Source organism: Canis lupus, chromosome 11 (assembly GCF_011100685.1).
Source record: "Canis lupus familiaris isolate Mischka breed German Shepherd chromosome 11, alternate assembly UU_Cfam_GSD_1.0, whole genome shotgun sequence".
Taxonomy (NCBI): domain Eukaryota; kingdom Metazoa; phylum Chordata; class Mammalia; order Carnivora; family Canidae; genus Canis; species Canis lupus.
The window spans coordinates 1,802,711-1,827,029 of record NC_049232.1 but is presented as its reverse complement, the minus strand read 5'-3'; the positions used below and the strand labels follow the sequence as shown (position 1 = coordinate 1,827,029).

At 49.7% G+C, this 24,319-nt stretch overlaps 1 protein-coding gene across 12 annotated transcripts in view; it reads right to left on the bottom strand.

Annotated features, from left to right (window-relative positions):
• The window catches only part of RASGEF1C (RasGEF domain family member 1C), an 80,735-nt gene that overhangs the window by 10,313 nt on the left and 46,103 nt on the right, over positions 1–24,319 (bottom strand). For all 12 annotated transcript variants that reach the window (XM_038551720.1, XM_038551725.1, XM_038551731.1 and 9 more), the window contains 9 exons: positions 23,269–23,451; positions 23,020–23,142; positions 21,708–21,845; positions 13,863–14,069; positions 12,727–12,801; positions 4,005–4,094; positions 2,494–2,596; positions 1,943–2,022; positions 1,764–1,859 (listed from right to left, as the gene is read on the bottom strand). In XM_038551720.1, the coding sequence (XP_038407648.1) occupies positions 1,764–1,859; positions 1,943–2,022; positions 2,494–2,596; positions 4,005–4,094; positions 12,727–12,801; positions 13,863–14,069; positions 21,708–21,845; positions 23,020–23,142; positions 23,269–23,445 (1,089 nt within the window). In that variant the 5' untranslated portion in view covers positions 23,446–23,451. The remainder of the gene's footprint in view (positions 1–1,763; positions 1,860–1,942; positions 2,023–2,493; positions 2,597–4,004; positions 4,095–12,726; positions 12,802–13,862; positions 14,070–21,707; positions 21,846–23,019; positions 23,143–23,268; positions 23,452–24,319) is intronic.

Below are 24,319 nucleotides of genomic sequence, written 5' to 3'. Positions count from 1 at the left end.
AGCTCCTCCACTTCACAGTCCAACTCCTGGGCCATAGGCCAGTAGCTCTGTGACTGCCACACACACCTGTACTCTGGGAATGGTAGGCAGCCTGGTGGTGTGCTGGAGGGGCTAAAGCCTGATTCCCGGCTCTGCTGCCTACTTGCTGTGTGATTGGACAAGTGAGATATCCTCTCTGAGACTCAATCTGTGAAATGGCACTGCTAGACTCCACCCTGTAAGTCGTCATCAGAATTAAATGCAGGGAGGTGGGCGGGGGGAACAGAGTCAAGTGGCTCTCAGGTGGTAGGTGCTCAGTAAAGCAAGGTCTCTTTCCCTGCTGCTCTGGTTTCCTAGCTTCCTGGCTCCGAGGGACAGGCTCACCTGTCCTGGATTTTGAGGTCTTGCCTTACTGAATGCTGCTCCCCAGCATCAACCCTCCTCAGAGCCAGAGTTGCTGAAAGGCTCACAGCCTGACCAGGACAGGCCAGTTGGATGAGACGTGGCCATCCATGTGGCCAGGGTGTGTGTACAACACCCCTGCTGGGAGGGGGGTGTAGGGCTGGAAGATGTTCCCGGGGGCACAAGGATGCATTCTTGGCCTGCTTCCCAAGCCTAACCACTGGTACCCATCCTATCCAATTCCAGAATGACTTTCAATTTCAAGAGGAGCAGCTTGTTCCGGTACCCCTCAAGCTGGAAACAGAGCTGCACAAATCATGGCAGAGACCTAATTCCAATACTCCTGCCAAGAGATCAGGCAGGAAAGGCACAGCAAGTGCCTGGCGTTTCCTTTCTATGGAGATGACAACTATAATCATCAGGCTGGTACCAGGTCTTAAGCCAGAGGCTCACTGCAACCAAGGCCCAGTTTCCTGTGTGGAGGCCACCAGAAGAATTTGGGAGACAAATAAAATTGATTAGGGTCAGCAAAGCCCCCTTCTCCCCCCAACCAAGTGCAAATGTTTAAGAACAGAACCTGTGAAAAGGCAGTTTTAGTGAGTGAGAAGTTTGGTTCACTCTTTGCCATACATGTGAATGTGATCTGAGGCTACATCAATGAAGGTATTGCATTTAAAATGAGAAGGTGTAAGTCCCTATATATTGGAAACAATTTGATCTGAAACAGAGGGACCCTGACAAGTGAAACTGTTCAGGAACCAAAGAGATCCAAGTGCGGAGGGGATTGGAGACTGGAGTACAGCGGGGCAGGCCTGGGCTGTTGGCTTTGGAGGGAAGAGGGGACCTGGGGGTACTTAAGGACTGGTGGGTAGAAGAGGGAGCAGCCAGGGGGTGCCTGAGTGGCTCAGCTGGCTGAGCATCTGACTCTTGATTTCGGCTCAAGTCATGATCTCAGGGTCGTGAGATTGAGGCCCACATTGGTCTCTGCTCATCTAGGAGTCTGCTTGAGAGTCTCTCTCTCTCTCTGCCCTTCCCCCTGCTGTGTTTGCATTCTCTTTCAGTAAATAAATATCTTAAAAAAAAAAAAAAAAGAAGAGGGAGGAGCCTCACTTGGCATGACCCTCCAGAGAGGATAACCCCAGCCTGAAGTACTTCCCCCCAGGAAGTACTTCCTATCAGTTAGAGCTGCTTGGGCATGGGTAATCTGTTCTGTGAGGTGGTGAGTCCCGCATTTTGGAGGCATCCAGGGAACATGGCCGTCTACATAGATACTGCAGAACGGCAGGGGGTTGAGCCACCAGCTAGGCTCTCTGATGCAGCCCACCTGGGCCAAGGTGGGGAGTAGGGAGGAGCTCTGAAGGCCATTCCAGCCTCTGACCTACCTTCTCTCGGCTGCTGTGGGCTGTCAGGGAGCGGTGGGCCGCTCCTCGCAGGGCTGTTCTGTAGTTGCAGAAGTTCCCTGTTGGGTCCATCTGGTGCTAGAAAGAGACAGGAAGGCAGTAGGGGAGCTGTGTCCTAGGGTCGGCCAGTGCCAGCTGGCAGCCCGGTGGCCCTTGCTCACCTCGAGGATGAAAAACTTGGCCGTCTTCACTTTGGCCCAGGTCTTCTTCAGCCTGGAGACAGGGCTCATGTTCATGCCGGCTGGAAGAGGGAGGGTGGGGCTGGGGGGGCATCTCCAGGTGTCACAGGCTGCTTACTCCCTGGGGCAGGGGGACTGGGGGGTGGCCCCAGCAGGATGAGCCTGCCACAGATGGCAGGACGGTGGGTGGGCAGGTGCTGGTGGCCACTGTGTCCGGGTGAGCCTGGCTTCTGTGCAGGCCCCTGTCCCACTCCCCGCGACACTGGCCCTGCACCCTGACCAAGCTCTGTTTTGGGTCCCCACTCTCCCTGGATCTGGGGACATATGGCCAAGCGCCCCCGAAGCTCCCCAAGGAGGCTAAACTTGCCTCAAAGGGGCACCTCTCCGGGACCTCGGGGGGCAAGGGAATGTGCTCCTAACTGCACCCACCCTGCCCAGAGGAGTGCCCAGGCTTCCGCCCCGCCCCTCGCCCATATGTGCCAGCACCGGCCTCTAGGGGGCGCTCCTAGCAGGGGCCTGGCCAGCCTACTCACAGATGATGGCCATCAGAGAGTTGAAGTTGCCAATGTTGAAACACTCTCGGGCCACATCGATGAAGAACTCCACCACCTGGGCCCTCTGCTTCTTCTTGGCCGGCTGGGGACAGGGCACGGGAGCTTCAGTTCTGACACGTCCCCACCTTGACCTTAGGCCAGTCTCTCAGCGACATTCAGGTCCAGCTCCAGCACCTTCCATGGCTCCCTCGCCCGCCCCCCCAGCATCAAGCTGGCTCTCCCCACACTGGGGCCACACACTGACCCAGGTCCCATCCCAGGAGCAGCCCTGTCACTGTTTTCTGTTAAATGACTGCATGACTTCGCCTCCAGCTTACGGCTAAGTGATTGGGACTTTGACTTCTCTGGGGGCTCCAAACAATCTCTATCATCCCCCCAGCCATCCTGGAGAAGCACTACCCAACTCCAGGGAAGGCTCAGCCCAGCTTTGCCCAAGTAAAGCCCCATCTGAGCTGTCAGGCCAGACATGGAAATGCAGGAAGTAGGGGGGCCTGAGAACCCTATCTTCTGTTCTCCCCATACAGATTTAGCTTGCCCGACTTATGTGCAGCAGTGGTCTTTACCAAGAAGCATGAGACATGCTGCCTGAACCACCTTCAGAAAGCCTCCCTCCTGAGGTCCTTCCTGTCCCTCCCAGGCAGCCTATGCGGTGTCAGTGATGGCTGAGCAAGGAGGGGGATAGAGGCCAAGCATTTCAGCCCGCTGTGGGTGCTCAGCCCAAGGCTGAGGCACCGCAGACCAGCTTCTCCTTCTGAGCCTTCCTGCCCCTTTCTCTGTTCTCCCAATTTCTATCTCAGCATTTGCTCCTGGAGAGCTCCACCTGGCACCTAAGTTGCTTCCAATCATTCCCTGATAAAAGTGCCCTAGGGCTTCACCTGATGGTGAGAGGGGCTTGGAGGAGGATCCCTGCACTCTAAGGAAGTGAAGAGAGCAAACAGGGTCTCGTCCTAAGGGACCATGACTTGTGACTCGTGCATCTGGCTTGGTGTTGACAAGTCTTCCTGATTTCTGGGAGAAGCTGGAAACCTGGACTTTACATGTACAATCTCCCAAAGGAGATTAAAGGTTGGGTCATTTCTATTCTAAATCCTGAGAGAGGCAAACACAGCATGGCTGCTGGCCGGGCCCACCCAAGGCAGACAGGCACAGATGGAGGGAGCAGAGCCACTTGGCAGAGCAGTAAACTGCCTCTTACACCTTCGGCAAGTGGTCTCTGGCACTCTCTGTCAGAGTCCAGGGGATCTGTGCCAGGCTCTACCCAGAGGGAAATGTCATTGCATGCAAGCTGGGTGACACCTGGTGTCCCAGAGAGGTGCTCAGCTTGATCTTGGGCACCTCTCTCTTGATCTTGGAAACAGACAGGCTTCTGGTTCTGGTTCCCTCCAAGGGGCCTGCCCCCAACCCCTGCCACCTTTGGCTATGCTAGATCATGTCCCTGGCCTCCTTTGGCTGTGCCAGGTCATGTCCCACCCCCCCAGCTTTTTACACACCATGCAGATCTCAGTTGCCACGAGGTAGCACAATCTGTTGAACCATTTCACATAAGCCTCCAGATTAGTAGTCTTCTCACTGAAACAAGGCTAGGAAAGATGCAAGGACCATACTCAGTCTCTCTGTCAACTTTTGGAATGAAATCAGTTTGTTGTTATTATAGATAATCCAGAAAATGCTGGAACCTTAAAACCATTTACAAATATCAATGATTTGATGTATATCCTTTCAGTCTTTTTTTCTATACATTCAAAGACATAATTTAATATGATATACATAATATGTAATTGCATATGTATATATATACCCCACACACAGTTGATTATCATTATTCATAGATTCTGTATTTGTGAATATGTCTGCTTGCTAAAAATATATTTGTAACCTCAAATCACTATTCCTGTCACTTTCACTGTCATTCATGGATATGTGCAGGGTGGCAAAAAAAATCTGAGTCACCCAAAGTGACTGTGTGTTCCCAGCTGAGGTTGAGCTAAGTGACAACCTGGCTTCTTGTATTAGCTCCCATACTGTGAACAAGTCTTTCTTTTTCTTGTGGTCTATTCAGTGCGATGGTGAGTTCCCTGCTTAAAGCGCTCCAAGCACTAGCACTAAAGCTTCTAAGCATTTGAAGGCTGTGATGTGCCCTAAGGAGAAAATATGTGTTAGATAAGCTTCACTCAGACATGAATCATGGCACTGCTGGCTATGAGTTCAATGTTATTGGAAGAACAATATATATTAAATAAGGTGTTTTTCAGCCAAACACACACACAATGCAAGGCTATGTATGGACTGGTTGATGTAAATGTGGTGTGAGGCTTGCAAGGGATCCAACCCTGTATTTCCCTTGGGAGCAGTGGTATTTACTGCAGTGGTATGTTCATGATGATATCATGGGATATAATCATGTTAAATAACAAGAGTCAACTGTATGTGGGCCTCTTTCTATCTATATATAATTATATATATATTTCCATATTTTTCCACATGAACTTTTTCATGCCATAAAATATCCCTTGGAAATATAATTTTTCAATTGAGGTAAAATATTCAACTGCAGGGGCACATAGGTGGCTCAGTGGTTGAGCCTCTGGTTGTGATCCCAGGGGGATCATGATCACGAAGGTTATGAGACCTTCTGCTCAGGCCATGATCCCAGACTCCTGGGATGAAGTCCCACATCAGGCTTCCCACAGGAAGCCTGCTTCTCCCTCTGCCTATGTCTCTTATGAATAAATTAAAATATTTTTAAAAATTCAACTGCATAAATGCACCACCGTTTAAAAGATTCAACTCAAGTTGACTTCAATATCCACATTGAAATTGTCAGTGTGACCTTCGATAAGTAGAGGGGAAAATGTAACAGGGGATCTATTAATCCAAAAGAAGTACAGGAAGGAGAGAAAAGACAGGGAAGAGGTGGGAAGACAAGTGAAGGATGCACAGAAGGTGGTAAAACTGAACCCATATAAGTCGGTAATTACAGTTGCTATAATTTTAAAACTCCAGCTGCTTGCTATTTTCAAGTAGTGGGGCACACCCCAAGCCCAAGGATATAGGTAAAAAAATTGAAAAATATATATGATGAATATCACATAGCTATACTAATATTAGACAAAATAGATTTTAAGGCAAAAAAAGACTCTAAGGCAAAAAGCACCAGAGTAGATTCAAGGGTAACTGCATAATGATAAAAGATTTGATTAATCAAGAATATGTCACAAATCTAAACTTGCTTGTGCCTAACAACATAGCCTCAAAATATGGAGGCAAATATAGTCAGAAGGGTAAACTCCTTTGTAGGAAGAAATCAAATCTTATTGCCACAGTGGGAGATTTTAACATAATATCAGCAATGCATAGACTATGGGGATTAAAAAAACAGTTATAAATTTAAGCAACACAATTTACGTAGTTGAGTTAATGAACAAGTCTGGAAGCCTGCCTGCACTCAATCATATGAGAATGTGTATTCTTTTCAAATAGAAAACTAAAAACACATTTAAAAATAATCTATGGGTCAAAGATAAAGTCACCAAGGAAATGAAAATGAGAATGCTGAAAGACAAAATTTGGAGGCTGAAAATAAAAAATACATTTAGAAAGAAACGAATAGTCTTTCATACTTTTATTAGGACAGAAGAAAGGATAAAAACAGGCTGAACATCCAACATAAAAAATTAGAAAAATAATAACAAAGAAAGAATCCAAAGAAAGCAGATGATAGGAAATAATAAAGATTTACTCTATGTGTTGCATCTTTCTTCACTATTTCATTTTTTTTCTCTATAGAGTCAATGAAGCCAGAAACTCTTTATTTGAAGAGACTACTGAAACTGATGAATGGGGCGGCCTGGGTGGCTCAGCGGTTTAGCGCCGTCTTCAGCCCAGGGCCTGATCTTGGAGACCCAGGATCGAGTCCCACGTCAGTCTCCCTGTGTGGAGCCTGCTTCTCCCTCTACTTATGTCTCTGCCTCTCTCTCTCATGAATAAATGAATAAAATCTTAAAAAAAAAAAACCCTGATGCATGCTTAGTAAGATTGATGAAGAAATGGAGAGATAAATATAAAGATTAGTTGTGAATATGAGTGTGAAAGATTGAAAAGATAACTAGAGAATATTGTGAATAACTTTGTGTCTATAAATGTGAAAAGTTAGGAGGACTGAGTCAACTTTCTGGAAAAATATAAATTAAACAGAGTAAAGAAGAAATAGAAAGCCTAAATAGTCCTAAAATTACTAAAACAAGGAAAATCTTGAACAGCTACATAAAAGTCTTCCCTAAAAGGAAATACTAGACTCAGATGGTTTCACTAGCAAATTCTACCAAATGGTCCAGGAACACAGAACAGAGAACAGGGAGAGAGAAAACAAAGACTAGACAAGAACGGGAACAGAAAGGAAACTGACAAGTCAATCACATGATTATAGTTGCAGAAATCCTAAATAAAATAAGAGCAAATTGAGCCTAAGGGTGTACAAAAAAGATAATGATCACAACTCAGTTTCATTTTTTTCCAAAAATGCCAGGTTGGTTTGACATTGAAAAAGAAAAAAAACCAACTAATACATTAGATCTCCCCTTATCCATGGTTTGTTGTCTGTGGTTTCAATTACCTGGCATAAACCATGGTCCAGAAGCAAGATGATCACTAGTAGTCTAATACTACATCACACTGCCTATGGCTTTCACCTCACCTCATCTCATCACATAGGCATCTTATCATCTCATATCATCACAGGGAGAAGGGTTAGTACAATGTAATAAGATATTTTGAGAGAGGGGGGCCACACTCACATAACTTTTATTAGAGTATACTGTTATAATTGTTCTTTTTGGTTTTTAGTTATTGTTGTTAATCTCTTAGTGTGCCTGATTCATAAGTGTTATCATAACATGTGTAGTAAAAAATGTAGTATATATAGGGTTCAGTGCCATCCATGATTTCAGGCATCCACTGGGGGTTTTGGAACATATACCCCACAGATAAAGAGGGGGACTCCTGTATAAAATAATCACGTAACAGTTTGAAAGGGAAGAGAACATAAGGTTAATGGACTCAGACAAAATAGTTGATAAAATGCAATAATCATTCATGATAAGAATTCTCAGCAAAGTAGGACCATAGGACTTCCTTGAGCTGATAAATGTCATTGAAAAAAAATCTCAGAGCAAACATCATACTCTATTGTGACATGTAAAAATATTCTGTTTAAAATCAAGACAAAAGGGGCAACTGGGTGGCTCAGTGGTTGAGCATCTGCCTTTGACTCTGCCTGTGATCCCGGGGTCCTGGGATCAAGTCCTGTATCAAGCCCCATGCAGGGAGCCTATTTCTCCTTCTGCCTATGTCTCTGCCTTTCTCTCTCTGTCTCTCATGAATGAATAAATAATATCTTAAAATAAAATAAAGACAAAAGAAGGATGTCAGTTAGCAACACTTCTTAAATATTTTGCCAGGGGTGCTAGTTAGCACAATGAGCAAGAAAAACAAATTTGGTCAGACTTAGCGGGATTATTCTGCAACAACTAATAATCCTAATGTTTCAGAGATGTACAACATGGGACCCATATGTTATTCATGTCCATCTCATATCAGTGGAGGATTCTTTGTATGACTACACTAAAAATAAAAAGAATAAGGATTGGGAAGGAAGGAAAAAACTGTCTCTATTCTTGGATGATGTAACTGTATATGTGAAAAACACCAAAGAATTAAGAAAAACTATGAGGGGGATCCCTGGGTGGCGCAGCGGTTTGGCGCCTGCCTTTGGCCCAAGGCGCGATCCTGGAGACCCGGGATCGAATCCCACGTCGGGCTCCCGGTGCCTGGAGCCTGCTTCTCCCTCTGCCTATGTCTCTGCCTCTCTCTCTCTCTCTCTGTGTGACTATCATAAATAAATAAAAAATTAAAAAAAAAAAAAAAGAAAAACTATGAGAAATAGCAAGAATGTACAGTATCATCAGATACAAAGTTGACATACAAAAGTTGATGACATTCCTTAAATGACAGAAGCAGTTCAGAAATAAGTACAATAGAATATGCCATAAATAATAGCAAAAATATGCATAAGGAACTCAGAGGGAAAATATAACTAAATCTGTTTAATATTTTTATGGAGAAAGTTATAGAACATTAGAAAGTAAAACATTAGATCTAAGTAAATGGCAGGACACACCATTTGTATGGGTCGGATGACTCGGTATCATGAAAACGCAAATTCCTCCTAAATTGGTCCATATTTCATATATTCTAACAAAATCCCAGTAAGATTTTTCACTGAATTTACAAGGGATACAAAATTTCAAATAGAAAAACAAGACCAAGAATATCTCAGTGACTTGTAAAGAAGAACCAGAGGCTTTCCTTCACTAGACAATGAGAAAAAACTGATCATACAACCACAATAATGGAGATAGTGTATATTGATACAGAGATAGAAAAATTGACCAGTGGACAGAACAGACTGTCCAGGAACAGATCTACACATGTTGATTGAACATGACATATGATAGTGACAAAACCGTTGGGGCGTATTAGTGAGCAAGACAATACATCAATAATGGTGTAGGAAAAGTTGCTATTTGTGTGGTAAAACCATGAACATGGATCTCCAATTCAGGCCATATCCACGAAGTGAATTTTAAATCCAAGGCTTAAATGTGAAGGGCAAAATTCTAAGACTTCTAGAATAAAACATTAGAGATTATATTTATGACCTGGGTAGGGTGTAGGGAGGGATTTCTTACTCCCTTCCCCACTAAAAAAATGTAAAGGAAAATGTTAGTGAATTTGATGAAGTTAAAATTAAAAACACCAGGGCAGCCTGGGTGGCTCAGTGGTTGAGCGTCTGCCTTTGGCTCCGCCTGTGATCCCGGGGTCCTGGGATTGAGTCCCACATTGGACTCCCTTTGGGGGGTCTGCTTCTCCCTCTGCCTATGTCTCTGCCTCTCTCTGTGTGTGTCTCTCATGAATAAATAAAATCTTTAAAAAATACAGAATATTAAAAAAAAAAAACATCAAAAAACCTCTTTTAAAATACTCAAGAAAAAGCCAAATCACCCCAATAGGAAACTGGATGACAGGCATTTCACAGAAAACAGGAATGTTCAAAACATATGAAAAGATGCTCCCTTTAACAGTTTGACAAATACGTAAAAGTTTGACAATTTTAAGTGTCATTGAGGATGTGGAGAAGGAATACCTCCCTGCTGGCAGTGCTAATGGGTACAGCCTCACCTGGCATCGCCTGTGACAGTGTGATTTCCCTCTTAGGTATATTGTGGAGTGACAATTCTTCAAGGGCACAACCAGTTTCATATTCACACAGTGTCATTATCTTTCCAGTGTGTTGACATTTGCACAGATGTGTAAAAGAATAGTGGGTAAAATCCCTCCCAACATAGCCCAAAACAAGGCAGAGTCATCAAACCATACTCATGGTCATTACGTTCTTCACTATCACATGTTCATAGTCAAAGAGAAAAAAATTGAGTGTGATTTCAGAATGTCCGTGGGGAAGCAAACTCTTCAATCCTATCAAATCTCAATCTTGTGCACACATCTCTTTGATATTCTACATGACAAAGCAGTACATAAAAGCACTTCTGCATACAGAAGTCAAATCTTGAGGAAAAGCAGTAGTGTGATAGACTTGTGAGCAGTACTGGCCACTTTTCTCATGAAACACCATTTCTACTCAAAGGACTGACCAACTATGGTTTTTCGGACTTCATTATTTGGTTGATATTTTCTTGAAAACCAACAAAATGAGCCTGTCACTTCAAGAAAACAATTGATAGTGTTTGTTGCTAATGTTAAAATTCAAGATCTCAACAGAGAATTGGGAACTTGTAAAATATGTATCTTCCTCTGTGATCTTGAGAGTTTCCCAATACTCAAGGGCTTTTTTTGGAAGGATAAGATCAGTAATGATTTTAGTGGATATGATTTAAAAATGTTGTATAATGAATGAAATGTACCAACATTTGGAGGATCTGCCCAATTCAGTGAACTCATAGTTTCCAAATGTCTGATGTATGATGTTATAATATCATGCAGGAGCAAAAGATCCATTCAAGATGCAAGATGGACCAATGGATTTTAATGTAATAGAGCACAGAAAGTCCACTGGTATATTTTCAGATTCCAAATTGCAATTAATCTTTACAAACCTGCTGAATTTTAGCATAGTATCAAAGGAAAATATTCACTCATCTGAAAATGCTGTAAAATATTCTTCCCTTTTCCAACTATATATTTGTGAGAGGTTGGATTTTCAACCAAAATAATGTACATTAAGGGGTTGAATGCAGAAGCAGGTAAGAGAACCTAGCTGTCTTTTTGTTATGTTGGTTATTAAAGAGATTTGTAAGAATACTGTAAAACAATATCATTCTTCCCAAGAATTTTTTACTTCGGAAAATCTAGTTATTTCCATAAAATATACCACTTATGTGAACCTGTAATAGTTTATTATTGCTATTTTGAATAAATAAATATCTTTAAAAGTTATCAGTTTTTTTAAAGATTTTACTTATTTTTTTTTTTTTTTTTTTTTTTTTTTTTTTTTTTTTATATTTTATTTATTTATTCATGATAGTCACAGAGAGAGAGAGAGAGGGGCAGAGACACAGGCAGAGGGAGAAGCAGGCTCCATGCAGGGAGCCCGATGTGGGACTCGATCCCGGGTCTCCAGGATCGCGCCCTGGGCCAAATGCAGGCGCCAAACCGCTGCGCCACCCAGGGATCCCAGATTTTACTTATTTATTCATGAGAGGCAGAGAGAGAGAGAGAGAGAGAGAGAGGCAGAGACACAGGCAGAGGGAGAATCAGACTCCACGCAGGGAGCCTGACATGGGACTGGATCCCAGGACTCCAGGATCATGGCCTGGGCTGAAGGCGGTGCTAAACTGCTGCGCCACCAGGGCTGCCCTACAGTTACCAGTTTTAAAAGCTAATATGATGAATATGGGTAGATATAATCTACATAACCAAGTTTTTGGGGGTCCTGCATAATTTTTAAGAGTCTAAAGGGATCCTAAATCCAAATTATTTGAGAACTGATGCCCTAGAAAAATACGCACCAATGTACAGGGAAACATGTAAGAACATTTGTAGCAGCAGTATCTATAATCAAGAGGCTGGAAACACCACAAATGTCCGTCTACCACAGATGGGTGAAGAGAGGTCACGTGCAATCTTCGATGTACTTCACAAAAAATAAGTAATTCTTGGAGATGGCCAAAACCCCAAAGCAAAACCAAACATAAAGAACAACCAGCTCCTGCGAGTAACCCATATTCCTAGAGATTGTTCACAGGCATGGATTGTGCAAACAGGTATCACGCACCCACCTTTTGTTGTTACACAAATGGCCACATCCTCTTTGTCCTGACCTTCACTCTAGTTTTTTCTCTCTATAGTGGATCTGGGTATTCTATACTTCTAGTCACTTATTCTTTGTAATAGATGCATAGCATTCCATATGTGGACATACTATAACTTGTAATTGAGTCCCCAAGGATGATAAGACAGTTTGCTTCCAGCCTTTGGCCCTAATAGTGCACAATATCTTCATGCACACATCTTCGTGTACGTGCGTGTGTATATCCGTAGGATAAATTATTAGGCGGATAAAGTTGGGGTCAAGAGTGTACATTTCAAGTGTTGATACTATTGCCAAGATGCCCCCCAAAGCGGCTGTGCCAATTTCACCCTGTACCAGCCATGTACGCGTGTGCTTCTTCCCCTACATACCCACAATGCTTAATCTTTGCTTATCTGAGAGGTGAAAATGCATTCTAAATACAGTTGCTCTTCTTCTATTAAGCCAGAGGGCAAAAGCCCACTAGGGCGCTACCCCGGGTGGCCGCTGGAGGGCACCAGCGCCCACCGAAACGCGCCCAGAGAGCTTGGAGGTCTTGGAGCGCACCTGGGGCGCCCTCCACTCTCCTCCCGACCCAGCGGCCTCAGCTCCACACCCACCCCGCATCCGCCCCCGCTGGGTTGGTGACAGGTGGCTTCCCCAGGACTCAGGGCTGTCGGGGTCTGAGGCCCTCGGTCTGGGGGGCAAGCTGGAGGGGCAGGGATGGAGTGGGCACAGCCCCCCAAAGCCCATCTGCTCTGCTCTGGGCCCGCCGGAAGCTCGCCCAGCTGACACTCGTGGCATTCCCCCGAGGGCCCAGTGGGCCGGCCTGTCCAAGGGCCTTCTACCTTTGTGCTGGCCAGAGGGTCCTTGTTCACAAAAGCCTGGACAAACTCTTCAGGCCCGATGTGCCGCAGCCGTTCCTGCACCAGAAGGAAAAAGCGGAGTCGGGAAAGGGGGGACCCATGGGCAGGGCATGGCATTGGGGGGCTGGCATGTCCTCCTGCAGGTTCCCTCAGCCCACCCCGGGAGGGTCTCTGGACACCTGCCCTTCTCACAAGCGCTCCACAACCCCGTTCTGGGTTGTCACAGAGCTTGAAACCATGCCCAAGGGCTGCCGTCCCTAGCTCATGGGGGGCAGGAGGCAATGTCCCCATAAGGGGTGCTTGGGAGGTGTGATACCCAGGACACCAGGCTGGAAACTGGGTAATTACCTGCTTCCTCCAGGGGAGGCCTAGTGGCCAAGAGCCCAGGGTCTGGGTCAGAATTCAATCCTGGCTCTGTCCCTTTTACTGTGTGACTTCAGGCAAGTCACTTAAACTCTCTGGACCTTTGTTTCTTCATTGATGCAAAGGGAATAATAATAGCACCTCCCACACAGAGTGGTGGGAAGATGAACTGAGATAGTACACATAGAGTGCTGAGTATAACACCAGAAAGCAGTCAGGGAGCCATAAATGGTGGTGGCGGAGGTTTAAAAGAGAAGAAACCTACTCCCCCACCTCCCCTCTGTCTGGGACAGGCCCCTTGGCCTCTGCATGTACAAGGAATCCAACATGCTGAAGGCTAGGCTGCATGTATCCAGAGTCCAGCCTATCGGACTTCTCCAGAAGGAGAAGGTGGTGGTGCAGTGTTTGTGAGTCCTAGATGGGAAAACTGAGGCCCTGGTAGGGAAGACACCAGTGGTAGGAAGCTCACACAGCAGGGGGTGGCAGAGCCAGGATTGGGACCCAGTTCCTCTGTCCCAGGCCCATCCTCTCAGGCAGGCCAAGGGTCAAAGTTGGGCAGGCCTAGCATGTGCAGCCCTCCTATTGGAAGGTGAGAGACTGCTCCAGAGCCAGGGCATCCTAGAGGTGCCCAGCTGGCCCTGCTGTGACGGGCTCAAGCCCTGGGGTACGCTGAGCCAAGGTGAGGACCAGGGATGGCTGGTTCTCAGCTGTCCTTGCCTCTGGGTCTGGCTAGAGGATGGCACAGGCTTGCTCACCAGCTCCACATGGGTCAGCTGCTGGGCCAGAGTGTAGGGGTCACTGCAGATGCCAAGAAGCTCCCTGTGGATGGAGGCTGGCGGCTTGGTCCTGTAGGAGATGGGTTTGTCGGCCCCCAGCACGGCTTCTGGGCCCTGGCCCTGGCCCTGAGCCGCCAGCTTCTGGTGCAGAGCCTGTAGGAGCTGATGCATCCTCTTTCGGTAGGCCTGGAGGGGAGGTGGAAAGGGAGGAGCTCATGTCTCAAACCCATCTCCTCGCGTCTAGCGTCTGAGGCTCTGGGCCAGTTGGGATGTGAGCTGTGGCTAGGGGTGACTGCTCCTGTCCCCACCCTGAAGCAGGATCCAGCCCAGGGCAGTGGGGAAAGGCTGCAGGATTACCAGAAGAGCCCATGCATGCCAGGGAGGGTGACTCCCAGGGCTGCCCCAGTTCTCTGGGCTGTGGGGCAGACTGGGGTGCGCCACCACGGAGAGGCGGGGAGAGAGGAGGAAGGCATGGAATGGGCCCTGCCCCTGGTACTGGCTTTTTGCCCAGCTGTCATGGGGGTTCCCACCCAGGCCCTCCTCTCTCTTGACTTGGAGAGGCCTTCCTGACCAGTGACATAGCCCCATCTGTGCCCCGACAGTACTTGTTCAGGTCACCCTCTGTGACTTCCCTATAGGACCACCGTGGGAGATGACCAGGGCTGTTTACCACCTCACTAGAGTGGCAGCTCGGCAGGGGCAGGGAAGCCTGAGCGGCCCCCTCTGTGTCGGCAGATCGAGGCCTGGCTCTGGGCACACTGTAGGCCTTGAATAATCGCTCACACTGACAAAAGTATCTCACCGTGCAGCTGGCACGGATGCATTCTTGCTTTGGGCCACCCTGGATGGGGTGTGGTGACCTGGAGGGGCACCTGCCCTCCCACACCCACACCCTCCCTGGCATGGGCTCTATTTCCCCCTGGGGGACCCCTGTCTCCAAGAAAGACATCATTGGACATGGCTGTGTTTACTGAGCTTGACGCCCATGCTTCCAAGGGGTTGGTCAGTTGTCCACAGGAGAAACCCCCAAACTGGTCAGCAAATGCCCCCCACCCCCAGAGGTTGATTCAAGCCCCACAAGTCAGGGGGAACTGGCTTGGGAGCAGTGGAAAGTGTCTGGGCCTGGCCTCCTGGCAGTGATGAGCCATCATGCAGGCAGGCGGGTGCCCAGTGGCCCCAGGGGCCTGGGAGGGTAACGGATGCTCAGGAGCTGGTGCGGCCGGATACCGTCGGATAGAAGCGTCCTTTGTCAGGGCACCTGCGTGGCTCAGTGGTTGAGCATCTGCCTTTGGCTCAGGTCATGATCCCGGGGTCCTAGGATCGAGTCCCACATCAGGCTCTCTGCATGGAGCCTGCTACCCCCTCTGCCTATATCTCTGCCTCTCATGAATAAATAAAGAAAATCTTAAAAAAAAAAAAAAAGCGTGCTTTCTCATGCTGCTTTGAAACACATAAAAAATGCTTGCAGGTGGGGCATCTGGCTACCTGGGCCAAGTGTGCATGGGAGGCCTCAGTGCTTCCCCAAGCCCAACAGGGCTCCAGGGGGCCGGGAAGTCCAGCCAGCACTGTTGGTGCCCAGAGCTCCGGTGACCAAGGTGGCATCATCTGGCACTCTCGGAAGTGCTTCTTTGTCAAGGGGCCTCAGACAAGAGCCTTTGGGATACAGGAACCAGGACAGGAGGCTGCTAATCTCAACCAAACCCAAACCCTGAATCTTGCTCCCAGAGCCTTGGTGGGGGCAGGCCCACTGGACAGTATGTGGGTAAACTGAGGTCCAAGTCTTCCATCCATCACCTGTGGAAGGAACAACTCTGCTGAGTCTGAGAGTGTGGTTGGCACATTGCCAGTTAGGTCCTCGTTTGCATGCCGGGAAAATAGGGAACTGAGTGCGTGCTGAGCCCCAATGCCCACCCAGGCCCCATCTCTCTCCTCACTTGGGCGGCCACACTGCCATCATGTTCCCTCCTCCCCAATGCCCTGTCCTCCACCCTGGCCCATGTGGCCTCATTCATGGCCACCTTCTGAGGGAGGCATCCCCGGGCCCCCTCCCAGGTTGCACCTGCCTCCGGTCCCTCCTGCCTCAGGCTGTGGGCAGGCCTCTCTGCACCGTCCTTCCGCTGCCCTGCCTCTGTGTAGCCCTCTGTTCCCTGTGGTCTGTCCCTGTCCCTAGGCGTGCTGCCTCATGTCCCAGTGTGTCACTCAGTGTCTGCGTGGACAGCATCCAGCTGAACAGATGCAGCCTCTCTGAGCTCTGGAGCCACTTGGCCATGGGGCCACCCCCACCCAGTGTGTGTGAGTGGACCTCTCACTCCCCTTGTCCTTGGTGGCCTCCTCCTGATTTTGCTTCCTGCCATTTCCGTGCTTTGTGTCTGTGGTATAGGCCATTGCTGTGTCCCTGTGGCTGCAGGAGGCCCTTGGGCCAGGGGGTAGGGTGGGCGTATTGTGCCAGCCTCTCCACTCCACTCTGCTGCCAGAGCAGGTCTGTTGAAAATGCACATCTAACATCTTCCTTAAAATGCCCCAGTGCCTTTGCAAAGACAGAAGCCGCAATGGGGCTCAGGATTCCTGAAGTCAGCTCCGGCCACATTTGGTGGCCTCCACATGGCCCCTGCTACCCTTCTCAGTGCTCCAGGTACAGGCCCCTCCTGCTCCTCTCGCCTGAGACCCCGGCAGGGCCTGTGCAGCCTCTCCCTGCATGTTCCTCTCGTCCTTGGGACCTCAGAGCACCAGGCCTCCTTCAACCCTTGGCTGAGCGTGGATCAGGGGATCGTGTATCTCCTCTTTGCACTACCAGCTCCATGAAGATCAGACCAGGTCACTCTCTGCTCATCCCCAGCACAAAGGACACGGGAAGGGCTCACACACATGTGCCGATTGGATGAATGTGGCCTTCACCTGCTTCTGGCTGGTCGGCCTTGCCAGCATAGACCGTGGAGCCCCTCTGAGGTCAGGGGCCCACTGTGTTTGTGTCTGTAGTTTGATAGAACCATGTGCTTACCCTCTTTTAAAAATACGCAGATAGGGGATCCCTGGGTAGTTCAGCGGTTTGGCACCTGCCTTTGGCCCAGGGAGTGATCCTGGAGTCCCGGGATCGGGTCCCGCATCGGGCTCCTGGCATGGAGCCTGCTTCTCCCTCTGCCTGTGTCTCTGCCTCTCTCTCTCTCTTTCTCTGTGTCTATCATGAATGAATGAATGAATAAATAAATAAATAAATAAATAAATCTTAAAAAAATACGCAGATAATTTCCCAAGACTTGTTTCTACTAAACCAGTACTCCGAATGACTATCATTTTCTGTTTCCTTTAGAATTTTTCCGGTGGTGTTCACCTCAAGCTTATCCGTTGGTTCTTTCCTGAATCTTCTATACCCCCTTTGAATATGGGGATGGCATTTATCCTTCTCTTTCACCTTCTCTCATTGTCTCATGATTCTTACACCCTGGGAATCATGGATAGAAGCTGAGAGATCTAGGTACGTCTGAGCAGACCCAGAGACCTGGCTCTGAGGATGCTGAGGCTGCCCCTTGTCGCCATCAGGAATTCAGATTCCAGAGTACCGGGGCATGCCCAACGTGGGAGAGCCTTTCCCCTTGTAGCTCATGCGCATGCAATCCACGGAGCCACCTGCTGCATACATGAAGCTGGGTTTCAAGTGCAGGGGTCGTCCAGGGATGAAGGCTGTCGTTATCCAGCCTCTTCTCTGCCTGGACAGCCATGGGCCTCTATCTTTGAAGTTCTCGAAAATCCCACCTCAGTGAGCCCAGGAGACTTGCAATGGGCTCAGCCCCCTCCTGTGTGGGCAGAAGCTCCTCACCTGCCACAGTTATTTTCAGTGTCAGCTTTTGACCACCTGTGTCCTTGGGCGAGGGGGCCTCTGAGGGCAGCAGGGTCAGCCCAGCAGGTAGTCGTGGAAAGGGGACAGCAAGCCAGTCCCCCACAGGGCCCAGGGTACAGCTCTTCTGCAGCTGATCCAGCGGGTGTGGCCAGGACACCAGTGTCCTCCTGTCTGGTCTCCCTTATTGGAGCTGGGACCTTGGAACCTTCCCTGGATTCCCATCCTCAGCCTCGGCACTGGCCTCCCTGAACCCAGACTACTGAGTCCAACCTACCAGTACCCCCTCCAAGGCTGGTTTCCCTGCCTCGCACAGGGTGGCCCTGAGCAGGTACCTCGGTGCCACCGCCAGATGCTGGGGAAGCTTCCATGTTTGGTCATGGAGTAGGGCTTGTTCAGCTCCTCTCTGGCCTTTTGTTCCCAGGCGGTGGGTAGTGAAGGAAGGACATGGGGGTTCAGGAGCGGGGGCTGATGCGAGAGGTGGTACTTTTTCTGGTCTTCTGATGAGGAAGCCCCCTTGGCCCCTGGCCCCATGCTGTAAACATGCTCTTCTTCCCTGGGCCCCACTGTTATCTCATAGCCCTGATCACCCTCCCTCTTTATAGGAACGACATTTAGGGCTCAGAGAGGTCAAGTAACTTGCCCAAAGACACACAGCTCTGAAAACACTCGGGATCATTTCATTGACCTGCTCATGGCACTTTATATCATCTGACCCGATCCCTGTGTGAGAAATCCTTTACAGCAAAATGTTGAAATATTTTTGGAGCCAAAGATACAATGTTTAAAAATACTTTGGAGGGAGGGAGAAATGTGTGAAGGGATAGAAGGAGTGAATTTGGCAAAATGCTGATGATTGTTGAGCCTAGGTGATGAAATCACGGGAGTTAATGGTTGTTTTTCTCTGTCTGTGTATGCTTGTAATGTTCCACAGTAAAAGCTTAAAAGTAGGCCCCAAACACCTGAATTTTGGAAACAATTTGTTCCTCATCACAGCTCACATATACCAAGAGCCAAAATAACAGTGCACATGATGTCGGGGACTCTTTGCCAAAAAGTTGTGTGGTGGCAACGGTTTTTCTCTGTTTTGCTGATGAAGAGACCAAAGCTCAGAGAGGTGAAGCGCCTTGCCCAAGGCCACACAGCTGTGGTTTTGGAGCCTGGATCCAAGTGAGCTCAGGCGGCCCCATCCAGACCTCATGCTCTGAGTCCTACTGGCCCTGCCTGATCAGACCAGCTCCTTTCTGGGTTGAGCCCTTGCCGTCCATGCTGGAAGGGGAGCCACCCACATTCCACCTGCAGCTTCCAGGGGAGGGGAGGCAGCACCCAGAGGGTATCACTTTGGAGTGGCTGCTCTCTGTTAAGGGCAACTGGGCAACTTGGAGATCTCAAAGACACATGGAAGCGCCCTGGCCTGGGCCTGGGTGGATGGGCGTGGGGCCAAGGAACCCTCATTCCAGCCCACAGTGCTCAGCACACCTGACTGGATCCCAGGTTAACAAATGAGCTTGTTCTCTGAACACCCACACCTGTTGGATGGCTGCCCTCAACAGCCCTTCCTAAGCCTCACTCATTTCTCATCCACAGCGTGATTAGAAAGGATTTCCCAGCACAGCCCTGGTGGCAGGACTGACAGCTCTAAGAGGCTGGCAAGGAGGCCCTGTTTCTCTAGGAAACCAGGCAGGACTTAAACCATCCCTACCACCACAGCTGGAAGGGTAGGGTTTGCCTTTGAAACGGCTCCAACACTGGCAGAGGCAGGCCTGACAAGGGTGGATGGTTCTGTCTTGTCTTGTGGATGGTTCAGATCTCATTCTGCTGAAGACCTCCTGGGGAGAGGGGCTCAAGCAGGAGACTCTCATCTCCTTGCACACCCTCATCCATCCACCCCTGCATCCACCCATCTGCTAGGGCCCATCTCTCCTTTTATATGATACCCACATCCCAATTTACTCATCTATCTTTCCTCCTTCCTTCCTAATGTTTGCCACTCACTCATCCACCCACCTATCCATCCCTCCACCCATTCATCCACTGAGCCACTCCCCCTCCCACCCAATTATCCATCTCTCCACCCATCCATCCATCTACCCACTCACTCATCCTCTCACCTACCCATTCATCCACCCACCCACCCAACCTTCTACCACCCAACCACCCATCCATTCATCTCTCCATCCATCCATCCATCCATCCATCCATCCATCCATCTATCCATCCATCTACCTATCTATCCATCCATCCTTATTCACTCATCCATTCACCCACCCATCCATCCACCTGTCCACTCACATATCGACCCATCCATCCACCTACCCATTCACCCTTATTCATCCATCCACCCATCCATTCTTATTCACCTATCCACTCACCTACCCATCCATCCATTTACCCATCCACCCTTCCATCCACTTCTCCATTCATCTACTCATCTATCCATCCATCTATTCATCCACACATCCATTCATCTACTCATATCTACCCATCCATCCATTGACCCATCCATTCTTCCTTATTCATCCATCCACATACCCGTCCATCAATCCATTCTTATTCGTTCATCCTCTCAGCTACCCATCTATCCATCTACTCATCCACCAATCCATCCTTATTCATCCATCCACTATCTATCCACCAATCCACCCATCCACCCATCCACCTATCCATCCACCCATCCATTCTTATTCACCCATCCACTCATCCATTCTTATTCATCCATCAACTCATCCATCCATCCATCCATCCCCACTCATCAATCTTTCCACATCCACTCATACCAAATATCCATCTTCCTATCAGAATATCCAAACATCTCTCTTCCCCCCTCTGCCCATCCATCAAAGTAGCTAACTATCCATCCAGTCAGCCAGCATACCCTCCCTGCTTCTAATCCATCCTTCTTGATTTATCCAATCATTGAGTCTTCTCTGACCCTATATCCTGCTGCATCCTAAGCCAAGTGTCAGGATCCCCAGGTGGATTAGGGGATGCAGAGGAGGAGGGGTAGGAGGGAGGTGGAGAAAGGGGTGGAGAAGAAAGAAGGAGGAGGAGATGGAGGAGGAAGAGATGACCCTCATCTCACTGAGCCCTCAGAGTGGCTAAGTCACTTGTTTACTATGTGAAGTGGCCCATAGGCAAGGCCTCCTTCCCTGAGCCTGTTAGGCTATAGGCTTTATGGCTCCCTATTGCCCATCCTGCCTTGGCAGTTTTCCTTTGTTTCACAAGCACCTGGCTCTGTCACGTCTGAACCACTTTGAGGCACGTGACTAGCTACCAGCTTGCCACATTCAGCGTCCTCCCAGGGCAACTGACCTGCATCCTCCACCCCCCACCCCCCTGCCGTGTTCTGTCCTAGGGAACACATCAGTGCTGGCCACTGGAGCACTGCTGGAGAATTGTTCTGGAGATTCTGCTACATTTGCTTCTTCTGACTGCGCCAGGAGACCTCCCTCTGCTTCACAGGGTCCTGCTCTGTATTCTGACCCTTACCCTGAGATGGGGGGATCTATGTCCTCCTTATACCTTTAAAGGTCTTCCCCCCAGAGTAATACAGCTGGGAGAACAGGGTAGAGTGGGGTACAGAAGCACCTGATGCCCACTACACTGGCTGTCTTCCAAGCCACTAGAGTACTAGGGTGGTACCTTGGGATGTGGTTTTGGCCACAGGGGGGCCCCCTCTTTCTTCCTCTGCCCCAACCAGGGCTCTCCAGGCCAGCCTAATGGGTCACTGACCAGTGGGCCTGATCACAAGAGCCCGTGAGTAGGTCCTTCCTCGCTTGCCATCTGATGACATGTATGAGTGCGGGGGAGGAGAGAGGCCTGGTTTCCCTGCCAGCTCTGCAGGCCTAATTTCCTGATGGAGAAAAGGGCTGATTTTACAGGGGCTACAGGGTACAGATGAGAAGATGAGGGAAGGCCTTGAGGCTGGCTCCAGGAACAGGCTTGTCTGCAGGGGTGCAGACAGGTGTAGGACTTGTGCTAGGTTTGCCTACCTCATCACAGGGGGCAATGCGGCCCATCACATCCTTCAGGTGCCCAATGGTCGACTCCTCCTGGAAGTCCCGCGGGAATGTCTCAGTCCATTCGGCCAGCAACTGGAGCAGTTTGGGGCCAAACTTCTGGACCCGGGCCTGCAAGACAAGCCAAGGAGCATCCTCGCAAGGTGAAGGGTGCCTAGAGGCAGGACCCCATCAGCTAGCGCATTGGCCACTCACTGTGCATCCTTAGCTGGGGTTGGGCTACTAGGGCAGTGCCTCTGGTAGCCAAAGGAGGTATGCCTTGTGCCTTCTCTGGGTCAGGTGACAGGGACATGACATAGGGATGGGGGCTGACCACATGGGGGAACAGCAATGGACAGACACATTTGGGGCAGTATCCTCTGTTGTGTTTGCCTGCTGGGCATTCCATCTCCCTCTCTGTGATAATAACATCTCAGCTTGCTTTGGGGGTTTCCCTCTCTCTCATCCCCAGCCCTTGGGGTTCAGGTGCAGCTGACCTTGCCCCAGGTCCCCTGGCATGGGCCCAGATCAGTGCTGGTCAAAGAGTACATGGTACACTCCCCAACCTGAACAGTGATTGGTTCACAGATGAACATGTCTCCTAAGCTAAGCCAATGAGATCGGGACTTGCATTGGAACCTGTTTAGAACGGGGCTTGCTCTTGCCATTGAATTGGGAAGAGTAAGTGGTGAGCCTGGAGTGACAGAGGCCACCTGTCATTGTGTGAGGAGAACCTGCCCAAGTGAGGGTGAGGCCGGCCCAGAAACAGAGCAGAGGGTTGGAGGGAGAAAGACCACATTTCCATCGGGGTCATTTGAGCCCCCAGGAGCTAGTGGTACTTGAGACTTTGCAGTTCCATGAGCTAGTAAAGTCCCTTCATCTTAGGCCAGTTGAAGTTGGGTTTCTATCACAATAGCAGCAGAGCTCGATCGACATACCTATAAATAGAGAGTCACAATTCCTGGGATCTGACCAGAGACAGAGTGAATATGGGGAACCTATAGAGGAGGGCAGGGTGGAACAGAGTGTGCAGAGGGCAGAAAGCCCAGCAGATGCTGCAGGGCCATCCCAGATGGCAAGGGTCCTACTGGTGGGGCTCTGGGCATGGTGTGAGCTCAGGGGCTCCCACAGGGCTTAATGGTTTAACTCTGTCCCTTCTAGCTCTGGGCCTCAGACATATCAGAAGCCCCCTGTAGGCTCCTCCTCAGGAGAATGGAGATAATCACTACCACTCCAAGAGGCTGATGCATGAGGGCATGTCAGGGGCATGTCTATCTACTCACGGGCCCCCTGCCCTGCCCCTTACCTTGTCCAGCACTGGCTGGTCCAGCTGTTGCTGCTCAATGCACAGGTGGCAGACTCGGGCCAGGAGCTCCTGGGGCTCGATGAAAAGGCGGGAGCTCAGAAGGAAGGTGAAGATGTAGGCTTTCTAGGGGGACACAGAGAAAGCAGCATGTACTCACAAGACCAGCCCCAGCCCTACTGTCTCGCCCATGCCTGGTGGAAGGGAGCCCACTCCCTGGTGCCCTTCCACCCCGCCGGGTAGGTCACCCACCTCAGGGTAGTAGTCAGTCGTGGGCACCAGGTGCTGGATCAGGGTGTCCAGGGAGGCTGACAAGGGAGCTCCATCCAGGAGGGACTGCCCGGCCGGCTCGCCATCCGTGGGCTCGGTGGGGGGTGGGCCAAGGCTGCCTGGAGTGACCATGTCGGAGGTGTTCAGGGTCCGGGGCATGCCTGTCTGCAGTAAGAGGAGCAGTTGAGGCACACCTGCGCTGGGGCCCGCTGGTTCCTCTGGGCTCCTGGCTCGGTGGTCATTCCTCTTGGTTTGATGCCTATCCAAACCTAGTGATCACTTCCTGGGAGGGCTGCTGGGGATCCCTCCCCCACAGCCTAGCATCCCTCAGGAACCAACCCTCCTCTACTCTTTGTCTAAGCCACTTAGGGACTGACTCTTTCCACTCCTACCCCTGGGGAAGGTTGTTTTTGACAAGGCTTAGATAATTAGCACATTGCCCCTGCCCCTGCCCCTGGCCACAAAAACTCTTAGTTCAGGACTGGGCCTAATCCCAACTGGAGGGTTCAGATGGCACCCTGGTGGAAGCTCTCTTCCACCTTGGGTCCCTGAGCTGGAAGAATGGCACTCTTGGGGCCATCTTGGCTCACAGAGCACCAGGGAAGTGGGCATACTCCTGAGTTCGTTGGGTGAGGACCTGCACACTGCTGTGTGGGCTTTTCCATTGAGTGAACCTGTGTAAACTGGGACTCTTGCAGGCACCCCTCCGTAGCCTGGCATTCTAGGCTCTTTGTGATTCAGACCCATTGACCCATTCAGCTGTCTCCCCCATGGGAAGGCTCTCCCACCGTGTCCACACCTCCATCCCTCTGGACATGGCTGAAATGCCACCTCCTCCTCGATGAAGCCTTCCCTTTCTTCCCTGCAGGAACCCTGACCCAGGCTGGGCCCGACCCCCCAGTGGGTGTCACCAGATTCTCCTTGTTGGCATTGGGGGCACTGGACATACGGCTTGTGGTGCCGGGGGCAGAGGAAAGCCCCCATAAGTGTTTGTATGGTGACGTCTCCACCCGAATCTCCTCCAGCGGGGGCT